Consider the following 27,045-nt stretch of genomic DNA (forward strand, 5'->3'; position numbering starts at 1 on the left):
AAGTGGCTGTGGGGGATGGAGTGGTGGGAGAAGTGGAGGAGATCAGTTGTTAGGTGAGGGTGGGGTAGGCTTCGCTGAGGAGATGGGTTTTCAGGGTGTGCCTGAAGGTGAGGAGGGTAGGTGACAGTCTGATGGATTTTTGGGTAGGGAGTTCCAGAGGATGGGGGAAGTCCTGGAGAAGTCCTGCAGTCGGGCGTGGGAGGAGGAGACCAGGGAGCTATGCCCGCAGTTTCTGTCCAACTCCTGTAGTATGCCCGCAGTCACTGACCAATTCCTGTACTATGCCCACAATCACTGACCCTCTCCTGTACAATTCCCGCAGTCTCCAACCCTCTCTTGTACTACTCCCGCAGTCTCTGACCCTCTCCTGTACTACGCCTGGAGTCTCAGAACATAATCCTGTACTAACTGCAGTAACCTCTAGAAACCAATCTGTGAGCAGTAATGATGTGCTAAAACCTCTAGCAACCAGTGAGTGTGAACCAGTTCTTTATGTTTACATTAAGTTTTTTTAGATATGTCTATGATTGTGTTTATTTGTTTTTTGGGATGTTGGGGTGGAGAACAAAATTGCATGGGGTGTGCCCAAGAGAATCTCAGACTCTGTTTAACCACACCCCCTTTAAGCCACACCTAATATTTAGTGTAATTTAAACCACATCCATGTTATGCATGGCGCGACACGCATTTTTCCACATCTTCACAAACGGAGTCAGTAAAACAGTCCTTGAGCTGGTTTTTGTTGTTTTTATTGAAAGGTTTACAACTTGGATGGGGTCTAGGGGTATATGGGATGGCCAAGGAACTGACAAACCTGAATACAAACTTCTTAGCAAACTGTACACTGTACAAAAATGTGGATCAGAAAATAGTCTCAGCGTTCCGGGTGGACGCCAGAGCGGCGCAGCAGCACGATCTGTCACCGGCCGTGTACCTCGGACACGGCCGATGACAGATCTGAGTATCGCCCCCTGTTGCCGGTACCATGTGACCTGCTGTAACCAATCACAGCAGGTCACATGACAGTTGTATACAATGGATGGCTTCATTCATGCCATCCATTGTATACAAGTGTGTCTAGCTGTGAATGGTCACAGCGATCACATGCTCAAGCTGGGCCAATCACAGCCCAGCTGTGTCATGTGATTAGCTGTGGCCAAATCACAGCTAAGCACAAAAAAAAAACAACCCTGAATGAATCGATGTCATTCAGGTAAATGCTTGCTTATAGCAAAGTAATTCTTTGCTATAAGCAAATTGTGTAAAAAAAAAAAAATACTGATCAATTCCCGAAAGTAGTACAATGTTACAAATCTCCAGTCCCAGATGGTTTCCTGTCTGAATACTACAAATCATTCTCTGCCATATTACGTCCTCATTTACAGAAGATCTTTAAAATTTCAGGCATATCTCATTATTAACTGTAGATGTTAAGGTGTATACAAAAATTATTGCAAATAGGCTAGCAGATCTCTTACCTAAATTAATTGAATCTGACCAAGTGGGCTTCGTCCCAGGTAGACAGGCCCTTGATGCAACAAGGCATATTTTTAACCTTATCCGTTATGCATAAATTTTGAACAAGCCTTCTCTGCTTCTATCACTAGACGCAGAGAAGGCCTTTGACCGGATACACTGGGGTTATTTAACCCAGGTATTAGATAGATTTGGTCTACAGGAGAATATACATGCTGCAATTTCTGCCTTATATACAAACCCGTCAGCATATGAGTTCACAGAAGAAGTTTTTTCTGATAAATTTACAATAACCTATGGCACCAGACAGGGCTGTCCCCTTTCACCCTTAATATTCACTTTGTCAGTGGAGCCTTTGGCAAAGACACGCTGTACACACATGAATGTAACAGGAATTGCAGACATATCTCATGTTATTTAAATACACACTCCTGCGCCACAGAATAATCTCCAAACAAAGGTATGAGATGCTGCTGTACATTAGTGCAAAACACCAAATAATATAAACCAAAATAAACAGAGCAAAACAATACCAAAACCAAATTAATTATATAATAAATTATAAAATAAAAAATTATAAGATAAATTATTAGTGTCCAAAAAAACATAAAGTCCTTTATCCCAAAATCCAGGGTGTTTCAACAAAAAATTATTATTTTCCTCCTATGATATGTGCTTCCACCATCCGCCAGTGCTGTGAGTTAGTCATAAATTTAGGCCAAAATGTATTCCGCTACATATCTTTGGTAAACAAAACCCCCAATAAGTGTATATTGATTGCTTTGTGTGCACGTTATAGCGTCTACAGACTATGGTGTAGATACCGCAATTTACGCCATTTTAACAATTGTGCAGTCATACAGCATTGTACATAAATTAAATTTATGTCCTTTTTTGTCACACAAATGGAGCTTTCTTTTGGTGGTATTTGATCACCTCTGGGTTTTTTTTTTGCGCTACAAACAAAAAAGACTGAAATTTTTGAAAAAAAACCCCAATATTTTCTAATTTCTGTTATAAAAAATATCTTATAAACTCTAATTTTGCCATAAATTTAGGCCAAAATGTATTTTGCTACGTGTCTTTGTTAAAAAAAAAAAAAATACCAGTAACTGCATATTAATTGGTTTGTGTGAAAGTTATAGCATCTACAAATGGCGTTATAGATATTGGAATTTACGCCACTTTTTGCTATACGGCGCTGCGCTAGTTTAACTGACAATTGCGCGGTCATGCAATACTGTACATTAATTATTTTTATGTTATTTTATCACACAAATAGAGCTTTCTTTTGGTGGTATATGATCACTTCTGGGGTTTTTTTGCGCTATAAACAAATAAAAGACCAACAATATCTTCTCATTTCATAAAGAATATCCAATAAACTCAAATTTCATCATCAATTTAGGCCAAAATGTATTTTGCTATATGTCTTTGGTAAAAAAAAATCCCACTAGGTGTATATTAATTGGTGTGTGAAAGTTATAGTGTCTACAAATGGTAGTATAGATATTGGAATTTTGCCATATTTTACTATACATAACTGTGCTAGTTTCACTGACACTTGCATGGTCATGCAATACTGTACATAAATTAAATTGATGTCCTTTCTTTGCACACAAAGCTTTTTTTTTTTGGTGGTATTTGATCACCTCTGGGAGGGGTTTGGCGCCATAAACCATAAAAAAGAACAAAAACTTTGAAAAAACCCTGATGTTTTCTCAATTCTGTCATAAAAAATATCTAAAAAAACCTCACACTTCATCATAAATTTAGGGCAAAATGTATTTTGCTACATGTTTTTTGTAAAAAAAAAATCCCAATAACTGCATAGTAATTGGTTTGTGTGCAAGTAGAGAAGTAGCAGAATGTATTTGGGGGAGTAATTCTACACATACCCATGGCATGTTTGAGCAATAAATAATTTAAGTAACATTTTTGTGTTAAAAAAAAAAAAATGTTTTTGTCATTTTCCAAAAACTTGTGGAAAAAAAATTAATTATTCTATTGACCCAACATGCCTCTCAGCAAATAGTTTGGGGTGTCTACTTTTCAAAAAGGGGTCACTTGGGGGGGTGGGTGCATTTTATGTCCATCATTAGAAGTTTATGCCACACATCACTCACTTTTCTAACCACCTGAAGACCAAGCCTTTTCTGACACTTTTTGTTCATATGAAAAAATCTATATTTTTTGCTAGGAAATTACTTTGAACCCCCAAACATTATATATTTTTTTTAAATCAGACACTCTAGTGAATAAAATGGTGGGTGCTGCAATTTTTTTATGTCACATAGTACTTGCGTAGCAATTTTAAAAAAAAAAAACTTTTTTTTACTTTTAATGCTCAAAAACACAGTATATTAGCCAATTGTTTGGTAAAATATAAAAGATGATGGTATGCAGAGTAAATAGATAGCAAACATGACATACTTTAAAACTGCGCACGCCCCGTGCAATGGCGACAAACTGCGTACATTTTTATTGTCCATAGGTGACCCTTTAAAAGCCTTTACAGGCTACCATTTTAGATTTACAGAGGAGGTCTAGGGGTCAATGCTTGCGGGGGCAGGTGCGAGGGTATCCCCTGTGACTGCAATAGGAATTGACAAGTATTCTTTATTGAGAAATCTGGGGTCTATTAGACTCTAAGTATCTCCTCTGCCCTTACAACATCTGATCTCACCAAGATCAGTGTGATCAGATGTTTTCCCAATTTACAAATGGCGCTGTTTATATCCTGCAAAACTGAAGTGATGAAATGATCGTAGCTTCTATGTTCTTAGACTATAGAGATGATTGGCGCCATTCCAGTTTCCAATCAGCTCTATGGTCAGCTGGCAGAAACACCAGCTGCATTCTCAGGTTCCCCAGATGGCATGGGACTACCCGAGAAGGCCGTGGAAGGCAGGGAGGGAGGGCATCTTCTCCCGCTGCTTGTAAAAGCAATCCTGCAGCTAATTAGCCACTTGGATTGCTTTTACATGAAAGAAAGAAAGATATTATACCAGGATGTTGCCTGCGACTGCAGGCATTGTTCTGGTATGACCACTCAAAGTCCAGTGATGTACCACTACGTTGCTGGTTCTTGTTGGGTATATATGCTATGTTCTATGGGCTGAATGGAAAAAGGAGAAGAAATCTCTGCCAGAAAAAGCGTGTGGTATGCCCACCATTAGAATATACCATCCTGCATCCACCCACTTCTAATGGTGGGCACACATGAAATGTTCTTTTTTTTGTCATTCAGCCCATGATTCAGATTCCTCTATTCACATTGGTCGATGTGGATGAAGAAATCTCTGCCAAATTTTTTTTTTTAAACAACAGTGCTGCACACACGTATATCCTGAGAGCAAGATCATGTTGCTGTCAGAATAAACAGATCGGTGCTGCAGCTGAATGGCATTCCTGCAAAGAAACCAGCAATGGTTAACAATAAAACAGTAACTCAATAAAAACAACTTTTTTATTTAAATATGTGCCAAAAAATATAAAATATATATGCAGAAGCATATGGTTAGCAATAAAACAAACAGTAAGAACAGTAACTCAACAACAAAAAAAAACTACAGCTATTTTTGTTTAACATTTTTGAATTTTTCTTTTGTACTTTTGCTTTTTATTTTTTAAGGGTTCCTTTTTTTTTCTTTTTTTACTTTAACCAGATTGTAGTCTCTCAAAATGCAATAGCAAGTTTCCTGACTACCTAACATCTTTCGAGACCCTGTGAAAATATCTGCCCTGAACTGTGCCATGCTGTACCCTATACTCCTGGTAGCGACGAAAGCAGTCCTTGTGGCAGAGACCAGGTTGGCCAGAACAGCTTGGCTCTGGGACGGATTGTGCCTAGAGAGAAAAGATTTCATAATTTCGTGTACCTGTGTAAATGTAAACACAGGTACAGGAAGATCTCTGATAGGGCAGGGATCAATCATCTGATTGAGGCTGAACATCACTGGCCGAAATCAGCTGATTGATCCCTTGGGCACCGAATCACAGCGTCGGTGGGCGTGCTCCTGGCCTGTGATCTCCACAGGAGTGTGAATCACATATATACAGTTGCAAGAAAAAGTATGTGAACCCCTTGGGATTACGTGGAGTTTTGCATGAATTGGGCATAAAATGTGCTCTGAACGTCATCTAAGTCACAACAATAGAAGAACACAGTCTGCTGAACATAATACTACACAAACATTAGATGTTGCCATGGTTTAATTGCACATAACATGTAAACATTCACAGTGCAGGGAGGAAAAAGTATGTGAACCTTTGGATTTAATAACTGGTTGACCCTCTTTTGACAGCAATAACCTCAACCAAACGTTTCCTGTAGTTGCAGACCAGACCTGCACAACGATCTGGAGTAATTTTGGACCACTCCTCTTCACAAAACTGTTTCAGTGTAGCAATATTCTTGGGATGTCTGGTGTGAATCGCTCTCTTAAGGTCATGCCACAGCATTTCAATTGGGTTGAGGTCAGGACTGGGCCACTCCAGAAGGCGTATTCTGTGCTGTTGCAGCCTTTGTTTTGTTGAATTACTTGTATGCTTTGGGTCATTGTCCTGTTGCATCACCCATCCTCTGCGGAGCTTCAGTTGGCGGACAGATGGTTTTCCTACAAAATGTCTTGATAAACTCTGGAATTCATTTTCCCATCAATGACAACAATCCGTCCAGGCCCTGAGGCAGCAAAGCAGCCCCAAACCATGATGCTCCCTCCGCCGTGTTTTACAGTGGGAATGAGGTTTTGATGTTGGTGTGCTGTGCCTTTTTTTCTCCACACATAGTGTTGTGTGTTCTTCCCAAACAACTCAATCTTGGTTTCATCTGTCCACAGTATATTTTGCCAGTAGTGCTGTGGAACATCCAGGTGCTCTTTTGCAAACTTCAAATGTGCTGCAATATTCTTTTTGGACAGCAATGGCTTCCTCCATGGTGTCCTCCCATGTACTCCATTCTTGTTTAATGTTTTCCTTATTGTAGATGTGTCAACAAAAATGTTAGCATGTGCCAGAGATTTCTGTAGGTCTTTAGCTGACACTCTGGGATTCTTCTTTACCCTATGCAGCATTCTGTGCTGTGCTCTTGCAATCATTTTTACAGGACGACCACACCTAGGAAGAGTAGCAACAGTGCTAAACTTTCTCTATTTGTAGACAGTCTGTCTTACCGTGGACACATGAACATCAAGGCTTTTGGAGATACTTTTGTAACCCTTTCCAGTTTCATGCAAGTCAACAATTCTTGATCGTAGGTCTTCTGAGAGCTCTTTTCTGCGAGGCATGGTTCACATTAGACAGTGCTTCTTGAAACCAGTAAACCCAAAACAGGTGTGTGTTTTTTGAGGGCAGGACGGCGGTCAGCAACACATCCAATACCATCACACTGATTGGAGTCAAGGTTGGCTCACTCCTGGCTCCAATTAGCTCTGGGAGAAGTCATTAAGCTAGGGCCTCACATACTTTTTCCTCCCTGCACTGTGAATGTTTACATGTTATGTGCAATTAAACCATGGCAACATCTAATGTTTGTGTAGTATTATGTTCAGCAGACTGTGTTCTTCTATTGTTGTGACTTAGATGACGTTCAGAGCACATTTTATGCCCAATTCATGCAAAACTCCACGTAATCCCAAGGGGTTCACATACTTTTTCTTGCAACTGTATATATATACACACATACACACACGTGATTTTGCGCACTTGTGCCGCCCTGTAGCAGTATTTCTGCTACAGGGTGGCGCGGAAGCTGTTAATCAAATCTCCTATTACAAAATAAATTCTTCAAAAGCAAGCATATTAAGTATTAATATACCTAAAGAAACGCAAATAGGCCTTACAACATAATCTTCCTTTTCCCTGGGCTTAAAACTCATGACAATATTTAGGAATTACTCTAACTTCTACCACCACCGTGCTATACAAGGCTAATTTTGTACCCTTAATTACTAAAATTGAAAGGGAATCAAAATAGATATTTATTTATTTCAGGTATTTATATAGCGCCATCAATTTACGCAGCGCTTTTACATATATATTACACATTCACATCAGTCCCTAACCCTCAAGGGGTGTACAATCTAAGGTCCCTAACTCACATTCATTCATACACATACTAGGGCCAATTTAGACAGCATCCAATTCACCTACCAGCATGTCTTTGGAGTGTGGAAGGAAACCGGAGTACCCGGAGGAAACCCACGCAGGCACAGGGAGAACAGGCAAACTCCAGGCAGGTGGTGCCATAGTTGGGATATGTCAATTCTATTTCTCCTGGATGTGTAAATTTGCCACTTACAAAATCACTCTTCTTCCTCGTATTCTTTATTTTTTTAGAGCAATAACCATTTGTATTCCTGCTTCCTTTTTTCAAATAATATAATCTATTCTATCCAAATTCCTTTGGCAAAACAAAAGATCCTGATGTTCTTATACCATCTTAATCAAAGGAAAGCAGGGGGAATGGGAGTTCCAGCTCCTAAAGATTATCAAGCAGCGGCACTACTTGATCAAATGAAATATTGGGTCCATCCTTCACCCTCTAAAGTGTGGTCTTAGATAGAACAGTCATTTGTGCCAGATAATGACCTAAAGTATCTGGCAATGATCTCTCCCAATCTCTTACATAAATCCTTGTATAAAAATCCAACTATAACAGCTACTCTAAAGCCCTGAGAATATTTTCTTTCTACTGGCAGCACAATCCCAAGACCCATTAAGATACCATCCCTTCCAAATTCTCATCCCAGAAGTCAATTTCGAAAACTGGAAGCTGAAAGGCATTGCTACCATAGCAGATATTATATCTACAGACAAATTGATACCATTTTCAAGCCCTAAAGAGAAATTCTCTATTTCCTCGAATGACTACCTGACTTGTGCCTCATATCTAAAACAACATCCAATATCCGATCTGGTCTTGCCGGAACAGATATGTTTTTTTTTTTAAAATTTAGAATAATTTAAGTCTAAAGGAACTTCGCTGCTGTATTTATTTTGTCAATCCAAGAGGAATTTCAATAAAACTGCTCCATTACAAAAATGGGAAACAGAATTACAATTCTCAGTTACAGATAGACAATGGGAAAAAGCAATAATTCACAACTATTCCGTCTCAAAGTGTATCAACTACTGGGAAACCACACAAAAAAATCCACCTTCGGTGGTACCCTACCCCTTGTTCAATTGCTAAGCTTTCAAAAACTAGCAGTAACCATTGTTGGAGAGGGTGTGGACAAGTGGGAACCCTGCCACACATGCTATGGTCTTGTATAAACATACGTAGCTATTGGAATGCAGTATATAGGCTGTTCTCTGAAGTAACTGGTGTAATCAGTAAAACTGACCCTGCCCACCCCTTTTAAATATCCATAGAGACCGATTCCCATCTTTGGTGAGACCCATGGGCCTCCACATCTTATAAGGTAGCTCATCTCACCTTAGTCAAAAAATGGAAATCAAGTGTATTACCCAAAATTAATTAAATTAAAACCCAATTAGATGTGATTAATATATATGAATGTCTGATGGCTTATAAAAATGGAAACCCTCAGAAATTATTTCATAGATGGGAACTATGGAAAAATTCCAGGAACATTTTCTAAATTGCGGAGTATGGTAAGGTTTTTTCTAGAGATGAGCGAATTTTTCAAAAATTCGATTCGGCTGATTCGGCGAATTCCAGGAAGAAATTCGATTCGATGCGAATTAATTCGCTACGAAGTTAACTTATAAAAAGGGTTTCTAGGCTTCAGAGAGCCTTTAAATTAGTGCAGAACACTGTACCTTTAATTTAAATGCCCTTGGAGATGAGGAAGGAGAAGGAGAAGGAGCAGGAGAAGGATGAGAAGAAGGAGAAGGAGAAGGATGAGAAGAAGGAGAAGGATGAGACGAAGGATGAGAAGAAGGACAGTTCTGTGACAGTTTCTGTCTATTTCTGACAGTTCTGTGACATTCACTCCATACAGCGGTTTCAACCGCTGTATGGAGGGAATGTCCCAGAACTGTCAGAAATAGTCTATTTCTGACAGTTCTGGGACATGTATGGAGTGAATGTCCCAGAACTGTCAGAAATAGTCTATTTCTGACAGTTCTGGGACATTCACTCCATACAGCGGTTTCAACCGCTGTATGGAGGGAATGTCACAGAACTGTCATAAATAGTCTATTTCTGACAGTTCTGGGACATTCACTCCATACAGCGGTTGAAACATTGTATCTATTTGTTTCCATAAATGGATCCATTTATGGAAACAAATAGATACAATGTTTCAACCGCTGTATGGAGGGAATGTCCCAGAACTGTCAGAAATAGTCTATTTCTGACAGTTCTGGGACATTCACTCCATACAGCGGTTTCAACCGCTGTATGGAGGGAATGTCCCAGAACTGTCAGAAATAGTCTATTTCTGACAGTTCTGGGACATTCACTCCATACAGCGGTTTCAACCGCTGTATGGAGGGAATGTCCCAGAACTGTCATAAATAGTCTATTTCTGACAGTTCTGGGACATTCCCTCCATACAGCGGTTGAAACATTGTATCTATTTGTTTCCATAAATGGATCCATTTATGGAAACAAATAGATACAATGTTTCAACCGCTGTATGGAGGGAATGTCCCAGAACTGTCAGAAATAGTCTATTTCTGACAGTTCTGGGACATTCACTCCATACAGCGGTTTCAACCGCTGTATGGAGGGAATGTCCCAGAACTGTCATAAATAGTCTATTTCTGACAGTTCTGGGACATTCACTCCATACAGCGGTTGAAACATTGTATCTATTTGTTTCCATAAATGACATTCTGCAGATACACTTAGAGGAGCTCTGCAGATACACTTTTTGCCGGCTTGGAATTATTCTTATTTTCATCCTACTTCTTCTTCTTCTTCATCCTCATCCTCATCCTCTTCTTCTGAGGATGAGGATGAAGAAGAAGAAGAAGAAGAAGTAGGATGAAAATAAGATTAATTCCAAGTCGGCAAAAAGTGTATCTGCAGAGCTCCTCTAAGTGTATCAGCAGAGCTCCTCTAAGTGTATCTGCAGAATAGAGGAACTCTGCACATACACTTTTTGCCGGCTTGGAATTATTCTTATTTTCATCCTACTTCTTCTTCTTCATCCTCATCCTCTTCTTCTTCTTCTGAGGATGTGGATGAGGATGAAGAAGAAGAAGTAGGATGAAAATAAGATTAATTCCAAGCCGGCAAAAAGTGTATCTGCAGAGCTCCTCTAAGTGTATCAGCAGAGCTCCTCTAAGTGTATCTGCAGAATAGAGGAACTCTGCACATACACTTTTTGCCGGCTTGGAATTATTCTTATTTTCATCCTACTTCTTCTTCTTCTTCATCCTCATCCTCATCCTCTTCTTCTTCTGAGGATGAGGATGAAGAAGAAGAAGAAGAAGTAGGATGAAAATAAGATTAATTCCAAGCCGGCAAAAAGTGTATCTGCAGAGCTCCTCTAAGTGTATCAGCAGAGCTCCTCTAAGTGTATCTGCAGAATAGAGGAACTCTGCACATACACTTTTTGCCGGCTTGGAATTATTCTTATTTTCATCCTACTTCTTCTTCTTCTTCTTCTTCATCATCCTCATCCTCTTCTTCTTCTGAGGATGAGGATGAAGAAGAAGAAGAAGAAGTAGGATGAAAATAAGATTAATTCCAAGCTGGCAAAAAGTGTATCTGCAGAGCTCCTCTAAGTGTATCTGCAGAGCTCCTCTAAGTGTATCTGCAGAATAGAGGAACTCTGCACATACACTTTTTGCCGGCTTGGAATTATTCTTATTTTCATCCTACTTCTTCTTCTTCTTCTTCTTCATCCTCATCCTCATCCTCTTCCTCTTCTTCTGAGGATGAGGATGAAGAAGAAGAAGAAGAAGAAGTAGGATGAAAATAAGATTAATTCCAAGCCGGCAAAAAGTGTATCTGCAGAGCTCCTCTAAGTGTATCTGCAGAATAGAGGAACTCTGCACATACACTTTTTGCCGGCTTTGAATTATTCTTATTTTCATCCTACTTCTTCTTCTTCTTCTTCATCCTCATCCTCATCCTCTTCTTTTTCTTCTGAGGATGAGGATGAAGAAGAAGAAGAAGAAGAAGTAGGATGAAAATAAGAATTCCAAACCGGCAAAAAGTGTATGTGCAGAGTTCCTCTATTTCTGACAGTTCTCTGACAGCTTCTTCACATGTACAGCGGTTGAAACATCTGTATCCTAAATGGAAACTAATAGATACAATGTTTCAACCGCTGTACATGTGTTCCTTCTGTCAGAGAACTGTCAGAAATAGCGGAGCTCTCTGCAGGGACACTTTTGCCGGCTGATCGGGAAAAATCCGATTCGCGCACCCGAAGTAGGCAAATATTCGGATTCGCCGCGAATCGAATTTTGCCTGAAATTCGTATCGAATTCCGGTTCGCCTGGTTCGATTCGCTCATCTCTAGTTTTTTCTTTATATGTTATTCATTATTCTTACAAAATAATATTCTCAGGTGAACAAGCCATTGAGGTAATGACTGGACACAAAATAGAATGTGACTTATCTTGTGACATTATTGTGAATATATTCACTACTTTGCATTTTGTATAATCCATGGATAATTGACACATATCATTGTTTGCTGATGACATACTATTGACCTTACCAAATTGGAAGTCACCTTACCAAATTTAATCTCAGTCTTGGACACATTTGCTTCCCTTTCGGGCTTTCATGTTAATCCTGCAGAAACAATTGAGTACTGTCCGTGATACTTTTTTTATTTGCACTAACATACAATTTTGAGGACAAGCTTTTGGGGTATGTCCCCTTCTTCAAAGTCCAAGCAGTACTGTACAAATCACAAAGTTACAGCAGAATGTTAGAAGAGATGAAGAAAAAGAAAAAAAAAAAAAAGAGGCTAGAGATAAGATACAACCAAAGCGAGGTGGGGAGGGGGGGGGGGTTGGAATACTGCACTCACACAGAGGGAGTCAAGCTTCAGCTAATAGTCATAAAACTGTTGCATAATGAGTGAGGAATCCCATGTCCAAATTAAGGCAGTTGTCTCTTGTGTCAAATAGAATTATCATTCTTAGTTCAAAAATTTTTCTTTCCTGGATGGATTTGAAATTTCCTTTAAGAATTAAAAAATATTGAGGTCTCCCATTGTGTGGCCTTGTTGTGCAAAATGGTGTCCTACAGGTGTGCAGAGGTCATCTTCTTTATGTTCCTTGATGGTATGTCTGTGCAAATTCATCCTTGTTTGCAACTTCTGTTTCCTACTGATTAGTTTATTTCTGAGGTTGGGGGTTTGTCTGAAGGCCAGTATTGGGGGTTGCTGGAATATTTCTTTCAGAGTTCCAATCTCTGTTATGATGGGTTGTAAATCTTTGAATTTTTTTCTTATCCCTTCTAGTGCTGGGTTGTATGTGGTTACTAGAGGTACACGGTTGTTTGTTTTTTTCTCTTTGTACTGAAGTAGGTTTTCCCTTCGTGTTCTCAAGGCTGTGTTTATGCTGGTGTTTGATAGTTTTGTCCTTGTAACCTTTCTTATGGAAACAGGACAGAATTTGCAAACAAGGATGACTTTACACAGACATACCATCAAGGAATATAAAGAAGATGACCTCTGCACACCTGTAGGACACCATTTTGCACAACCAGGCCACACAATGGGAGACCTCAATATTTTAGTTCTTAAAAGGAAATTTCAAATCCATCCAGGAAAGAAAAACTTTTGAACTAAGAATGATAATTCTATTTGACACAAGAGATGACGGCCTTAATTTGGACATGGGATTTCTCACTCATTATCCAACAGTTTTATGACTATTAGCTGAAGCTTGACTCCCTCTGTGTGAGTGTAGTATTCCCCCCCTCCCCCCTCGCTTTGGCTGTATCTTATCTCTAGCCTCTCCTTTTTTTTTTTTTCTTCATCTCTTCTAACATTCTCCTGTAACTTTGTGATTTGTACAGTACTGCTTGGACTTTGAAGAAGGGGACATACCCCGAAAGCTTGTCCTCAAAATTGTATGTTAGTGCAAATAAAAAATGTATCACGGACAGTACTCAATTGTTTCTGTCGCAAATGCACTAAAACGGCTACAATCACCTCATGTTAATCCTGCAATATCTAAAGCTATGTCACTGACTCTCTCCCCACCACTATTAGCAACTTGAAAATATTTGTTTTCTTTTCAATGGCTTCCAGCGCTGCTATATTTGGGGGTTAGGTTCACCCCATCCTATGACGGACTTTACCAAGCTAATTTCCCTTCATTATTTAAAGAATTTAGAGATATGTTATCTTCATGGGCCCATTACCCGTTATCGTGGTTTGGCAGAATTAACTCAATTCGTTACGACTTATCTTCCTAAATTATTATACGTATTCTGTGTCTTACCAGTCCCTGTTCACTTACATATATTACGTATTCACCAACGTAAACTTCTGTCATTTATCTGGGGCTCTTTGCGCCCTAGAATTAACAAACAGATTTTATTTGCCCGTAAGAGTAATGGAGGATTACCCATTCCAAACCTTCACGCCTACTACCTGGTAGCTAATCTCGCCCCTCTATCCTATCTAAATGAATCCCAAAATATCCCTCTTTGGGCCACTGTGGATCTGATGGATTCACATCCAACGCCTCTCATCCATCTCTACCGTGGCTCCCTCCTACTCCTCATCCTATGCCTCTCAGTTCAACGTTAACACACACACTTTGACTAAGTATTCGGCCACTCTCATTTCATTTCATCTACCCTTACAAGGTTTGAGTCTTCTTCATAATTTGTTATTTCCCCCGGGTCTTGACAATCCAGGACAATTCACGTGGCGGACGGCCCATGGTTTCAATGATGTACACTCTTCACTCTTCCCTACTAGGACTCTCACTTTTGACACCCTTTCGATCGTCTCATAACATTCCACTGAGGGAGCACTTTTGCTACCTTCAAATTCGCAATTTTATCACTACACTATTACATGCACAGCCTACACCCTACAGATTGACTCACTTTGAAAGCCTCTGTAGAAACAGACCTTATTCTCAGGGCCTGATATCACTGATTTATTCCTCCATTATTTCCTACAGAAGTCCCCACTATGACTTTATCACCAATAGAGATGAGCGAATCGAACCTGGCGAAGTGGAATTCGTTTCGAATATCAGGAAAAATTCAATTCGCATCGAATCCGAATTTTAGCAAACTTCGGGTGCACGAATCAAATTTTTCCCGATCAGCCGGCAAAAGTGTCACTGCAGAGAGCTCCGCTATTTCTGACAGTTCTGACAGTTCATTTACAGCGGTTGAAACATTGTATCTATTTGTTTCCATTTAGGATACAGATGTTTTTATTCGGAAATAAATAGATACAATGTTTCAACCGCTGTAAATGTGAAGGAACTGTCAGAGAACTGTCAGAAATAGCGGAGCTCTCTGCAGATACACTTTTTGCTGTACTGGAATACTTCTTCTTTTCATTCTACTTCTTCTTCTTTTCATTCTTCTTCTTCTTTTCATTCTTCTTCTTCTTTTCATTCTTCTTCTTCTACTTCTTTTCATTCTTCTTTTCATTCTTCTTCTTCTTTTCATTCTTCTTCTTCTACTTCTTTTCATTCTTCTTTTCATTCTTCTTCTTCTTCTTTTCATTCTTCTTCTTTTCATTCTTCTTTTCATTCTTCTTCTTCTACTTCTTTTCATTCTTCTTTTCATTCTTCTTCTTCTTCTTCTTTTCATTCTTCTTCTTCTTCTTTTCATTCTTCTTCTTCTTTTCATTCTTCTTTTCATTCTTCTTTTCATTCTTCTTCTTCTTTTCATTCTTCTTCTTCTTTTCCTTCTTCTTTTCATTCTTCTTTTCATTCTTCTTTTCATTCTTCTTTTCATTCTTCTTCTTCTTCTTCTTTTCATTCTTCTTCTTCTTCTTCTTTTCATTCTTCTTCTTCTTCTTCTTTTCATTCTTCTTCTTCTTCTTCTTTTCATTCTTCTTCTTCTTCTTTTCATTCTTCTTCTTCTTCTTCTTTTCATTCTTCTTCTTCTTTTCATTCTTCTTCTTCTTCTTTTCATTCTTCTTTTCATTCTTCTTTTCATTCTTCTTTTCATTCTTCTTCTTCTTCTTTTCATTCTTCTTCTTCTTTTCATTCTTCTTCTTCTTCTTTTCATTCTTCTTTTCATTCTTCTTCTTCTTCTTTTCATTCTTCTTTTCATTCTTCTTCTTCTTCTTTTCATTCTTCTTTTCATTCTTCTTCTTCTTCTTTTCATTCTTCTTCTTCTTCTTTTCATTCTTCTTTTCATTCTTCTTCTTCTTTTCATTCTTCTTTTCATTCTTCTTTTCATTCTTCTTCTTCTTCTTTTCATTCTTCTTTTCATTCTTCTTTTCATTCTTCTTCTTCTTCTTTTCATTCTTCTTTTCATTCTTCTTTTCATTCTTCTTCTTCTTTTCATTCTTCTTTTCATTCTTCTTTTCATTCTTCTTTTCATTCTTCTTCTTCTTCTTTTCCTTCTTCTTCTTCTTTTCATTCTTCTTCTTCTTCTTTTCATTCTTCTTCTTCTTCTTTTCATTCTTCTTCTTCTCATTCTTCTTCTTCTTCTTCTTTTCATTCTTCTTTTCATTCTTTTTCTTCTTCGTCGTGCCCCGTGACTGCCCAAATGAGTGAAGTGTGCGGTGATTCTAAGATCGACGGCACTCATCTGCATGTCATACTGACTGACAGTATTATTTCTCTTCCCCAGCAGACTCCAAGGGCATTTAAATTAAAGGTACAGTGTTCTGCACTAATGTAAAGGCTCTCTGAAGCCTAGAAACCCTTTTAATAAGTTAAATTCGCGGCGAATAAATTTGCATCGAATCAAATTTCTCCCGCAAATTCGGCGAATCAGCCGAATCGAATTTTTGAATAATTCGCTCATCTCTAATCACCAACATTGGAAATCTGAATTAGGGGGCAGACTTGACCAGCGGGACAGGCAGATCATGACCCAAGCATTGTCCAAATGTTTGAAAAATTTTCTTATTTTAGAAAAATTCTCTATAGGTGGTACTATACACCAGTTCGACTGGCCCGTTTCATCCCTTCTTACCCACCAAATTGTTTTTGGGGTTGTCAAACTGGTACCATGACCCACATCTGGTGTACCTGTCCCAAGGTATGCAGACTCTGGGTCAGGGCGCTATTATTTAAACCAATAGAAGGTCTACTCTGCCCCGAGCAACAACTGGCATCACTTTTATCACTGCCGCCAAATTGACAAAGGCAAAAGCATGGAAGACCCCCCTCAGTTTTGAAACAGTCAAAAATCGGATGAACTTTATAATGGTTAATGAGAAGTTGACAGCTATACTGTTAGACACGCATGCAAAGTTCCTCCAGATTTGGCAACCTTGGATTAACAGGATTAACATAGCCCAGCCATTTAAATTTGACAATGCCCTTGTGTCGCTTTACCGGCCTTCTACTGTGATCCCCCGGGCCCCCCCCTTTTTATTAATTTACTCTTTTCGCCTCTCCCCTCTGCTCTACTCTTTCAACCTGTAATTGAACTGAACGTGATTTTTTTCTTTTTTTTGAACCTGAAGTGTTTTGTATGTTCGCAGGACCCATTCGGGGCCCAAAGGATTGATGTATTCACACTTCTCCCTTGCGGTTATGCATTATGCTTTACATGCAGTTTTCATGTTCACCTGTGGACTTAACCCGACGAATCATAGGCCTTCACATGCTAATCAATACTGCATTTTGTTATGCATCTTATCATTCAATTACATATTGTAATCGCACTTCCTGTTTGCCTCTGTAACACTGTAGTACATTTATTATGTATGTTTATTTCTTCTTTACCGTGATTTCTGTCTTTGGATTTTTCTGCTGACTTGATACTATCAATAAACTTCATTTTAGAAGAAAATATATGTTGAGTGTTCTATTCTATGTTCACTTAATATAGAAATATATTTGACAGACTTTGATCTTTTCTTGCTAGACTGCTCTGTTTTGTCAAACACAGATAAAAATGCATGTTTCAGAAACTATATCAATAGTGGTACTCATTCAATTTTCAAATTAACAAATACAACCGTCCATTGTAATAAGCTCATTATATCTGATACAGATTCCACCCTGGATAATTTACCACATGGAGATGGAAATGAGAGTGTTACCTTTGCTGTAGAGAGAACACACAAGGAATCAGATGTCCATTTTAGGTAAGCCCTAGAACGTTTTACTTTAACAAATCACTAAGGCTGTCCATAGGCCAGTTTTGGCAATATTAAATAAAGAGTAAAATAATATTTGGTGATCATGGGCAACATTGTATCACTGACACTGTTACAGACTGAATGTAAAATTTCTATTTTTGCTTTAACTCGATAAACCAATGTCTATTTTTTTTTAAACTGGCCTAACTATGTTTCTCAAAATCATATGTCAGGCTCATGGAAATTAATTTCCTGCAGACAGTGTTTTATATTGTGAGATTCCAATTTCACAAGATGGAAATCTTTCTGAGGATCAATATGAACTACAGCATCAAATGTAGACATTTGTCTCATTTTATAGTCATTTTAATGTGACACCATATGAAACTGACAGCTTGAGGCCCCTTATGAGCTGGGCCATTTGGCTCAATTAAATATTTTCTGCATTAAAGTGGTTGTAAAGGCTCAAGGTTGTTTACCTTCATGAATTCTATGCATGAAGGTAAATAACCTTCTGTGTGCAGCAGTGCCCCCAGCCCCCCCAATACTTACCTGAGCCCCATCGCGATCCAGTGATGTGCACGACAGCCTTGGCTGTTCTGGGTCTCTGCCTCCTCATTGGCTCCCGTTGCTGTCAATCACAGCCAGTCAGCCAATGAGGAGAGTGGCAGGGCCAAGCTGTGGCTCCATGTGTGAATGGACACAAGGATCAGTGGCTCGGAAACACGACTGCTAAGGTGCACCAATAGAAAACTGCTTGCTATGGGGGAACCCTACAGAAAGGAGGAGCCAGGAGCTCAGGCAGGGGACCAAAGAAGAGGAGGATCTGGGCTACTTTGTGCAAAACCACTACACAGAGCAGGTAAGTATGACATGTTTGTTATTTTACAAAAAAAAATTAACCTTTTAGGATTTAGTTCTGGAATTCCCAGGGTCAGTGTCACAATTGCACACCAAAAATATAATTTTTAATGTATGTATTTAAAGAATAAGTTCACCTTTCCTAACATTTCACATGTTACACCCATATTCAGAGTGTAACATGTTATGAATAGACCGTCGCCTGCTCCTCTGATTTGACAGCTAGAGGGGAATCTTCTCCTCCTGCTAGCTGTTAAACTTTTTTTTAAATGTGGGTGTGTGGGGCTCCACCTGCCTGGCCATTTCAGTCATTCAAAGTCCTTTGTGAATTAGAAACTACAAGTCCCAACCAGGGGCGGACTGACAACTCACGGGGCCCCCGGGCAATAGGGGATCATGGGGCCCCTGTGTCCTTGCCCAAACTCAAAAAAGCCTATGAAAAAGGTACCAGGGGCATCTCGTGGGGCCTCCTACTGACCCCGGGCCCTCAGGCAGTGCCTGAGTTTCCAAATGGTCAGTCCGCCCCTGGTCCCAATAACCTTCGTGGCTGTCGGCTTGTAGTTCTCAATGAACTACCACTGCACTGTGGAGCGCCGTGGTAGTTCAATGATTCTTCTTGTCAGTATATATACTTTTCCATACATCCCATATGGGCAAGCAGATATACTGACAGGTCTGCAGGAGACCTGTATGACACCAGCGATCTGCTGATTGCTGGTGCAATAGTTTATACTCCTGCAACAAAAAATAAATGTACTTTTTTTAACCTGCAAAAAAGTGTGCATTTATTATTTTTTAGCAAAAGGTGAACTTATCCTTGAAGTTGTGAAATAGAATACTTTTAAAACAGCATTCAGCTGTGGTCAATGCAAGTTAAGCTAATTAGGCTAACATAAAACATCAGTGAGCCAAGAGCTCACATCAGTTAGCCAAGTGCTGATCAAACCCCAAAAGCATCTGTGCTCTGACACATCTGAAATATCAGCCTGTATGCAGCCTGTGCTTGCCTGCAAATTTAAACATGAGTATTATTTAGTGAATGGTACTTTTTACTAGCTTCTTCTAAGCTTTTATACAATGGATTTACATGCTATTAAACTACACCTATAACATAGCCGCCAGTATTTCTCAGATAAATGTGTATCCACGATACTGTGTCCTACAAAATATGTAATAATCCCACTCTTTCACACTAATTTGTTTGACAAATCCAAAAACAGTCCTGGTAAAACCAGTACTTTTGGCAAATATATTTTTAAAACTGTATGTGCCCATTTTTAAAAAATAGACTTTGTTATCATTACTGTTGCATCACATCGATATAGTAATATGCTTTTCTATACTTTCAATTCTATCTTTTTGATGAACTTGGGCAGCTTTTTTTCTGTTATTTGGCAGGTCTAAGTAGTGTTTGAAGAAAAATAAATAGATTATCTCTGATGTATTAACTGATTTTCAAACTTACTCTAGATCTTTTTATATATGTGGAATTACAAGTTTAGTTCAGCTCAGTTCAGATTGGTTTGTTATATAAACATGATAACACTTAAAGCCATAATAAAAACAAAAAATTAAAAAGTGATGTTAAGAAAAATGGTAGTATTTAAGAAAAGTAATGGTAATGGAATCAAGGATGTTTTCACCATGACAGTATTTAAATGTTGTATTAAAACCTTACTTTTGATGCGTTGCTGATTGCAGTATGCTTTTTTCACCTAGCATGGAAAACAGCCTTCCAGTACTTGGACCTATACTGACCAGTGTACTGTTAAATAACCCAGAGCCAGATCAAATGACAGTTAGTAAGTAGTGATGGTCTTTACACTTATTGAAACATAGTTATATATATTTTCACTTGATTAAAACATAACTATATTCTCTACAATGTATTTATAATTTAATACTATTAACTGTGCAATTGTGAAGTTTATTTTCATTTTAAGTTGTATTTTAGTTTATGGTCTGAATAATATACTTGTTTGTAATCTGTATTTTCCAATTGAATTGTGTATCTTGCAGACTTTAGGGATTTTGAAAACTCATTTACTTTGTAAAGGTAATTTAACTCCACATACAGTATTTTCAGCTGTTTAATGTAGGGGTGTTTAGCCCTTACCAACAGAAAGCTAAAAGGTTCTAGGTGTTTTTTCATGTACCCAAAAACACATGGGAAAGGTGATGGGGTACCTGTCATGCTTGTCTGTTCAAAACCAAGACAGCTGGCTTCCCCATTAGGAAGTTTGCTGAGGCAACACACTCAGAAAATCAATGTGCATGTAAAGATAACACAGATCCAGTACTGTATCCAAAACTCTGATCCTCTGAAGTCTCCATTCTAGATGCGATGACTCTGAGACCCACAAGATGAGTCTTTGAAATCATGATATCTGCTCATAACAAAACCCTTGTTTCCACATCTGTGAGTAGATGTATTGCCTTCAGAGCTTCTGGTCATCCTGACCAGCTCTCTGATATTAGCCCTCTATGACAAACACAATCTTTCTCAGAGTATCTTCTAAGCTGAAAAAATGTCATTTGAGGTTTGTAATTCTGCAAAACCACAGTTTAAAGGATAAGTTCATCTTTATACAAAAAAGATAAAGAAATTTGCATTTATTAATTTTTTTTTTTGCACCAGCCTGTAAACCATTGCACCAGCAATCATGAGATTGCTGGTGTCATGCCAGTCTACTGCAGATCTGTCAGTATATCTGCTTGCCCATACGGGATGTTAGATGGTTTGGCAAAGGAGCAATTGTGGGCTCTAAAACATGTTACCACCCATCACGCTTTGACGTCATTTCTAATTCCGGTCCTAGCGCTGGCTTGCGTTCCAGTGCGACTGTAATTGCTGCCGGAGGAAGACAGCCTGTCATATTGACTTAATCTGCATTCTGACAGAGTCCAGCTTTATTCCACCTATCCTGCAGATCTGGTTAAGGATACATCTCATCCATCCACCCTCTGTCCACCGAGGCTTGCTAGCGAATAAGGACTGATGATATGCCCATTTACTCACATCTTTGTGAGTGTATTTTAACCCTTTCCTTTACTTGTTTTTAATTACTTGTTTTTAATTGATACACTTAGATGGCGGTGCCTTCTGTTTGTTTACTGTTTTAGTACACAGAGATATCCAATACCCTGTTTGAAGAGCTGCAGTCATTATAGCAGTGGATTAACACACCTGGATCCACCATACAGAGACTACGGCTTCTTGCTTGGGACCTAATCATTCTTTCTCCATTTGCGCTATAGAATTTTTTATGTTATTGCATGCACTACTGTTGGTGTAATACACTGCGATTTCAGCCCATTCAAATTAGTCACATAGGAATCTCACAGGTACGTGGACCGCATTCCTGTGTGATTCGGGTTTGCAATCTTCTCCCAAAAATGTGACTTTTTTGTGCCCAGGAGACACACCTGCGCTCTACCTCACCCCCTGAATTCTCTCATCCTAAATTTCCTTCCTGTTTTTTGCAAATGCAGACCACAAAAAAGAGGGGTCCTGATTGTGATAATGGACACTCTGGTATTTTCTCAACAGTTTACATAATATGATAAAAATGGCAGATTTATCATTTTAGGTGTACTTATTGATCATTACCCTTATACCATTGTCACGCTATACACCCCCAATACCAAACCAAAGGCCTTCCTCAAAAACCTAATTAAAAAAATCCTAGAGCTCTGTATGAGCTGTCTTATCCAATGCGGATATTTTAATGAAGTGCCGGATACGGCCTTAGATTCCTCCAACTGTAACAGGAGCAAACCTCACACCCTGTCCAGCCTGATGAAATTTGAACATCTTTATGATGCTTGGAGAATCACTCATGGTCCACAGAAAGACTACACTTTCTATTAAGCAGCCTATCTACAGTATATATCGAATCTATTCCTGCATCGACCTGTTCCTGATGAACAGAGATACCCTACTCCAAACCAAGTCTTCACAAATTGGCTTAATCGCATGACTAGATCACGCTCTGATCTCCTTATCCCTACAAACAGTAAATTCGCCATTACCAAACAGGGTATGGAGATTAAATACGTACATCCTGCACAACCCCCGATACCAGGAATGGATCAAACAGGAATAAAGTGACTTCTTTAAGTATAATACTGGTGTGACGGACCACCTGGCCTCCTGACCGGTGCCTCCTGCCCTCCAAACCTGTCTAGCAGAAAAAGGGCTAATAACAGCCCTTAACCTCAAGCACCATAAACAGACAAGATGTTGAAGTAAAAACCAAAGGGAAAAACCCTTTATTAAAACCCAGACACATGCTTTATACTCTCAGGAGGACATCCCCTCTTGAAGAAATTAACATGACAATGCAAACTTCAAACCGTGATCTCATCAGTACATCTAATGGCTAGCAGCTAACCATAACCTAATTAAACTAATCATCTAATTACACAGTAAACCAATCAACAGACAGGCACCCAGACAGCATTGATTACATTGATTAGCCATCCCAGACAGTCCAGCAACTAGTCCACAGCCTTGAATACACATGCTGTTTTTCAGGTGTTTGGCTTTCACATGTGTAATTTGTCCACTAGAAAAGTCATAAGAACATAACACTCACAATATATTCCGCAGTCTGAAATTTCTTGAGGGAGATTGTTAATAAATATTTCTGTATCAAATGGAGGAGCTTCTCCAGCCCAGTCTTCAGGAGGGCTACCTTATTTCCTCTGACCATTAACCTGTACAAGATTAGTATTATACCTTTCCATTTACTCCAGAAGAGAAGCTTTGTCTTCAATGCATTAATTCAAGCCTCAATCTCAGCATTTCTCACAATGTTGTCCATCATTAGAGAATGATCTGTTCTCTCCATGGTATCGGAGGCTGAACTGAGCTCTTTTCCATGCTCTGACCAGGAGAAGCAGACAAAATACCTGGTCTCCTCCATGAGCCATAATCAGTGGGTAAAAGGCTAGTCCCTAGTCCCCTGAAAAGCCCCTGTCCCGGTTGGGTCTGTCACAACTGATTCTATTTATAATATCCAAACTTTGTGGTCTGTCCATAAGGCTTACACGAGAGGATTTTTATAAAGCTAGGAGCCCAGGAGAAACGTAAGAGGACACAATTAGTGACCGAGCTTACGGTGGCTATACGCACATTAGAGACCCAGAACAAAACTCAGACAGGGCTAAAAAGCTTAGGGAATTACACCATAAACTCTATTTTATTACCCATTATGAAATCTATTTAAAATGCCTATAAAGTAAACTACTACACAGCAGGTAATAAAGCCATTTTTTTCCTAGCAAATCAAGTGAAAAAGAAATTGTCAAAAAGCCATAGTGCGTTCCTTCTTGATTCTAAAAACAACCACATGACAAATCTCACACACATCGCCAATAAATTTGCTGAATTTTACTGCTTTGCAACTTATGTACAGACGGATCAAAAAATTCCCTTTCGGACGCACAGATTCAGAAATTTCATGCGTCTCTAAAACTTCCTAAAATTTCCCCAGCCCAACTTGCTAGTCTTTCCACCCCATTTCTCCACTAGAAATTCAAACTGCTATATGTAAACTGCCCATACACAAATTCCCATTTCATGCTGTCAGCAATGGAACCACATGGAAGAGAATTGTCACAAGGTCTGAGAAAGAAAATAATTTCTTTACACAAGAAAGGTAAAAGCTACAATAAGTTCAGCAAAGCTTTACTTATTATTCAGAATACTGTAGCAAAACTGATGCAAAAATTTAACAAAAATGGAACTGCAACCATCTCACAAAGATGTCCAGGCTGTCCACAGAAATTAACACCTTGACAGGAGCATCTTCTGATGAGAAGGGTTGAAGAAAATCACTATGCAAGTTCACTGCAGTTTGCTAAAGAAGTAGAAAGCCAAGCTGAGGTGCTTGTTTCCCGTGACACACTGTAGAAGATTGACATGCATGGGTGTCATCCATGGAGGAAGCCTCTCCTAAAGCCCGCCTAAAATTTGCCAGGGCCCATGCTGAAAGAGAAGATCACTGGGACTCTGTACTCTGGAGTGATGATACCAAGATAAATGTTTTGGGAACTAATGTCTTCAAAACTGTATGGCATTGCAAAAGTGAGGAGTACAAAGAAAAATGCATGTTATCTACAGTGAAACATGGTGGTGGCAGTGTCCTTCTGTGGGGCGGCATGAGTGTTGCTGGTGTCAGGGAGCTGCATTTCATTGATATCCTGAATTCACAAATGTACTGTTCTATATTGAAAGAGAAGTAGCTATCATCACTCTGTGCTCTTGGTTGAAGTGCACTTTTCCAACATGAGAACATGATCCAAAACACACATCTAAGACCACTGTTGCATTTCTGAAGAAGAACAGGGTGAAAGTGATTCATTGGCCAAGTATGTCTCTTGATTTGAACCCAACTGAACACCTTTGGTTATCCTGAAGAGACAAGTTGAGCATCCCTCTCCATCCAGCATCCGGGCTCTAAAAGAGGTCGTTCTTGAAGAATGGAAAAATATAGATGCAATGGGGTTTATTTACTAAAGCTGGAGAGTCCAAAATCAGACTCCCTTCTGCATAGAAACCAATCAGCTTCCAGGTTTCATTTCCAAAGCTTCATTGAACAAGCTGAGGTTAGAAGCTGATTGGTTTCTATGCAGAAGGGAGTCTGATTTTGGACTCTCCAGCTTTAGTAAATAAACCCCAATATGTCTCCAACTTGTTCATTCCATGCCTAGAAGACTTGGCACTGTCCTTACAAATCATGGAGGTCATACAAAATACTAGATGTAGTAGTTTTTGTTGTGGGGTGTATTCATTTTTGCATCAACTAATTTGAGTAAAACTGAATATGTTATTAACCTTACTTTCATGTAATGAGCGAAACAAATGTTCTATAAAACTCAGTTTTGTCAAAATTTTGGAAATTGTTCTTGTGTTCTGTAATATTATTTTTTAATATCTAAATTTGAATTCGGTCTCTAGTAAGTTCTGATATATGTCTGGCAGGATATATACCCTCTTAATTGGATGTGAATGCGAGGTTTTGAAATTGAATAGTAACAGATGTGAATTATTTGTGTCTGGGTTGGATAATTACGAAAAGCCGAGTCTATGTTTATATTTTCTTTAGAATAGCTATGTAATGTATACCTTATTTTGATTTCATATAATGAATCTGAGAGTTTAAATTGTATTCATAAATCATGTATTCAGACAGCTGTATATGTAACATAAGAACTTCAGAGTTCTCTTCTAGAGTGTTCTCATGTTAATTGGCCTAGCTGTGACTGAACAAGAAACATATGTTATTAACTGGATACACTAGGAGGAGACTAGGCGAATGGTTAAGGAGCACGCAAATTTGAAACAAAGGATAGTGGGAGGACTTAGTTCCTTCTGCATTTTAAGTATGATAGCCCATTCAAGGAACTGTCTCACTTCTTCTCTTCACTTCACTTCATTAAGACATACATACACTTCAGACACTTACACAAAGGAAAGCACATGGTTCTAGGCCAAGAGAACAAAGGAACTACATTTTTCTTCTTATATCCAAGGAACAAACAACTTATATTCTCTCTTTTTATTTCATTGTAAGCTACATATCTTTTTGTATTTGAATTTGCTACATTTATATTGACTTTGTATCTTTTTTGTGTGTGATTAAATAAAGTCACACTGCTTGCTCCTAACTGGCTTTGAAAAGGATTTCTTCCCACAACCACCTACAAATACAGGAATACTAATAGAGTTTTTTTCAAAACTCTTATTTTCCAACATTATTGGCGAGTGCCAGCTATTTTAATTTTTTTCCAGGTTTTTTGCCTTTTTCCTCGCTTATTCAGAGGGGATTAAGATGAACTATATATTGATTGATAAAGCTTCGGAAAGATTGCAGAACCTACAACGGAAAACGTTGGTTGTGGAGAACTGAGGGTCAAAGTGGAGACGAGACGAGTCCCTAAGCCAGGACAAAAGAGAAAACTTGCTAAATTCGGTGAGTAGCAAAAATGGAATTTATTGATTCATTAGCTAGTGAAAGTAAGTTGGAATTTCAAGGTTTAGCTAGCCATGCTTCTAAAACTGGTTTGTGGAAATCTATGTATGAGCAATGTATGCAGGCTAATGTTGATATTGATAGATATAGATTTTCGTTTAATAAGATGAAAAGAAAATTGCTTAACATTATGAAGCTAGTTACAGTTTTCAATTTTATGGTGTTTGATGTGGCTGAGCAAAATGTGGTTTGTGTTGTAAATAAGGCAGAGAGAGAAAATGTCTTACAGAGTACAAAAATGCACGATACTATTGAATCCAATTGTACAAACTGAAACTTTTTGTAACTATATTGAACATCTTGAGCAAGAAATTGAATCTCAAAATGTTGCAATATTAAGAAACATGCAAATAGCTGTGGTGTCTAAAAAAACAACCAATCAGATAATGCACAAGCCTCATATATTCCAGATTCACCCAGTGGGACACATGAGGAGAGCAGTGAGGTTAATGTTCAAAGACAGACGTTACTTGCCAGGGCCT

At 38.7% G+C, this 27,045-nt stretch overlaps 1 protein-coding gene across 2 annotated transcripts in view; it reads left to right on the forward strand.

Moving 5' to 3' along the window:
- The window catches only part of SNX29 (sorting nexin 29), a 1,801,773-nt gene that overhangs the window by 535,041 nt on the left and 1,239,687 nt on the right, over positions 1–27,045 (forward strand). For both annotated transcript variants that reach the window (XM_089669411.1, XM_089669412.1), the window contains exons 10-11: positions 17,576–17,669; positions 20,244–20,326. In XM_089669411.1, the coding sequence (XP_089525537.1) occupies positions 17,576–17,669; positions 20,244–20,326 (177 nt within the window). The remainder of the gene's footprint in view (positions 1–17,575; positions 17,670–20,243; positions 20,327–27,045) is intronic.

This window comes from Staurois parvus, unplaced genomic scaffold (genome assembly GCF_062004578.1).
Source record: "Staurois parvus isolate SC_StPar_1 unplaced genomic scaffold, SC_StPar_1.0 ptg000075l, whole genome shotgun sequence".
In the NCBI taxonomy this organism is placed as follows: Eukaryota; Metazoa; Chordata; class Amphibia; order Anura; family Ranidae; genus Staurois; species Staurois parvus.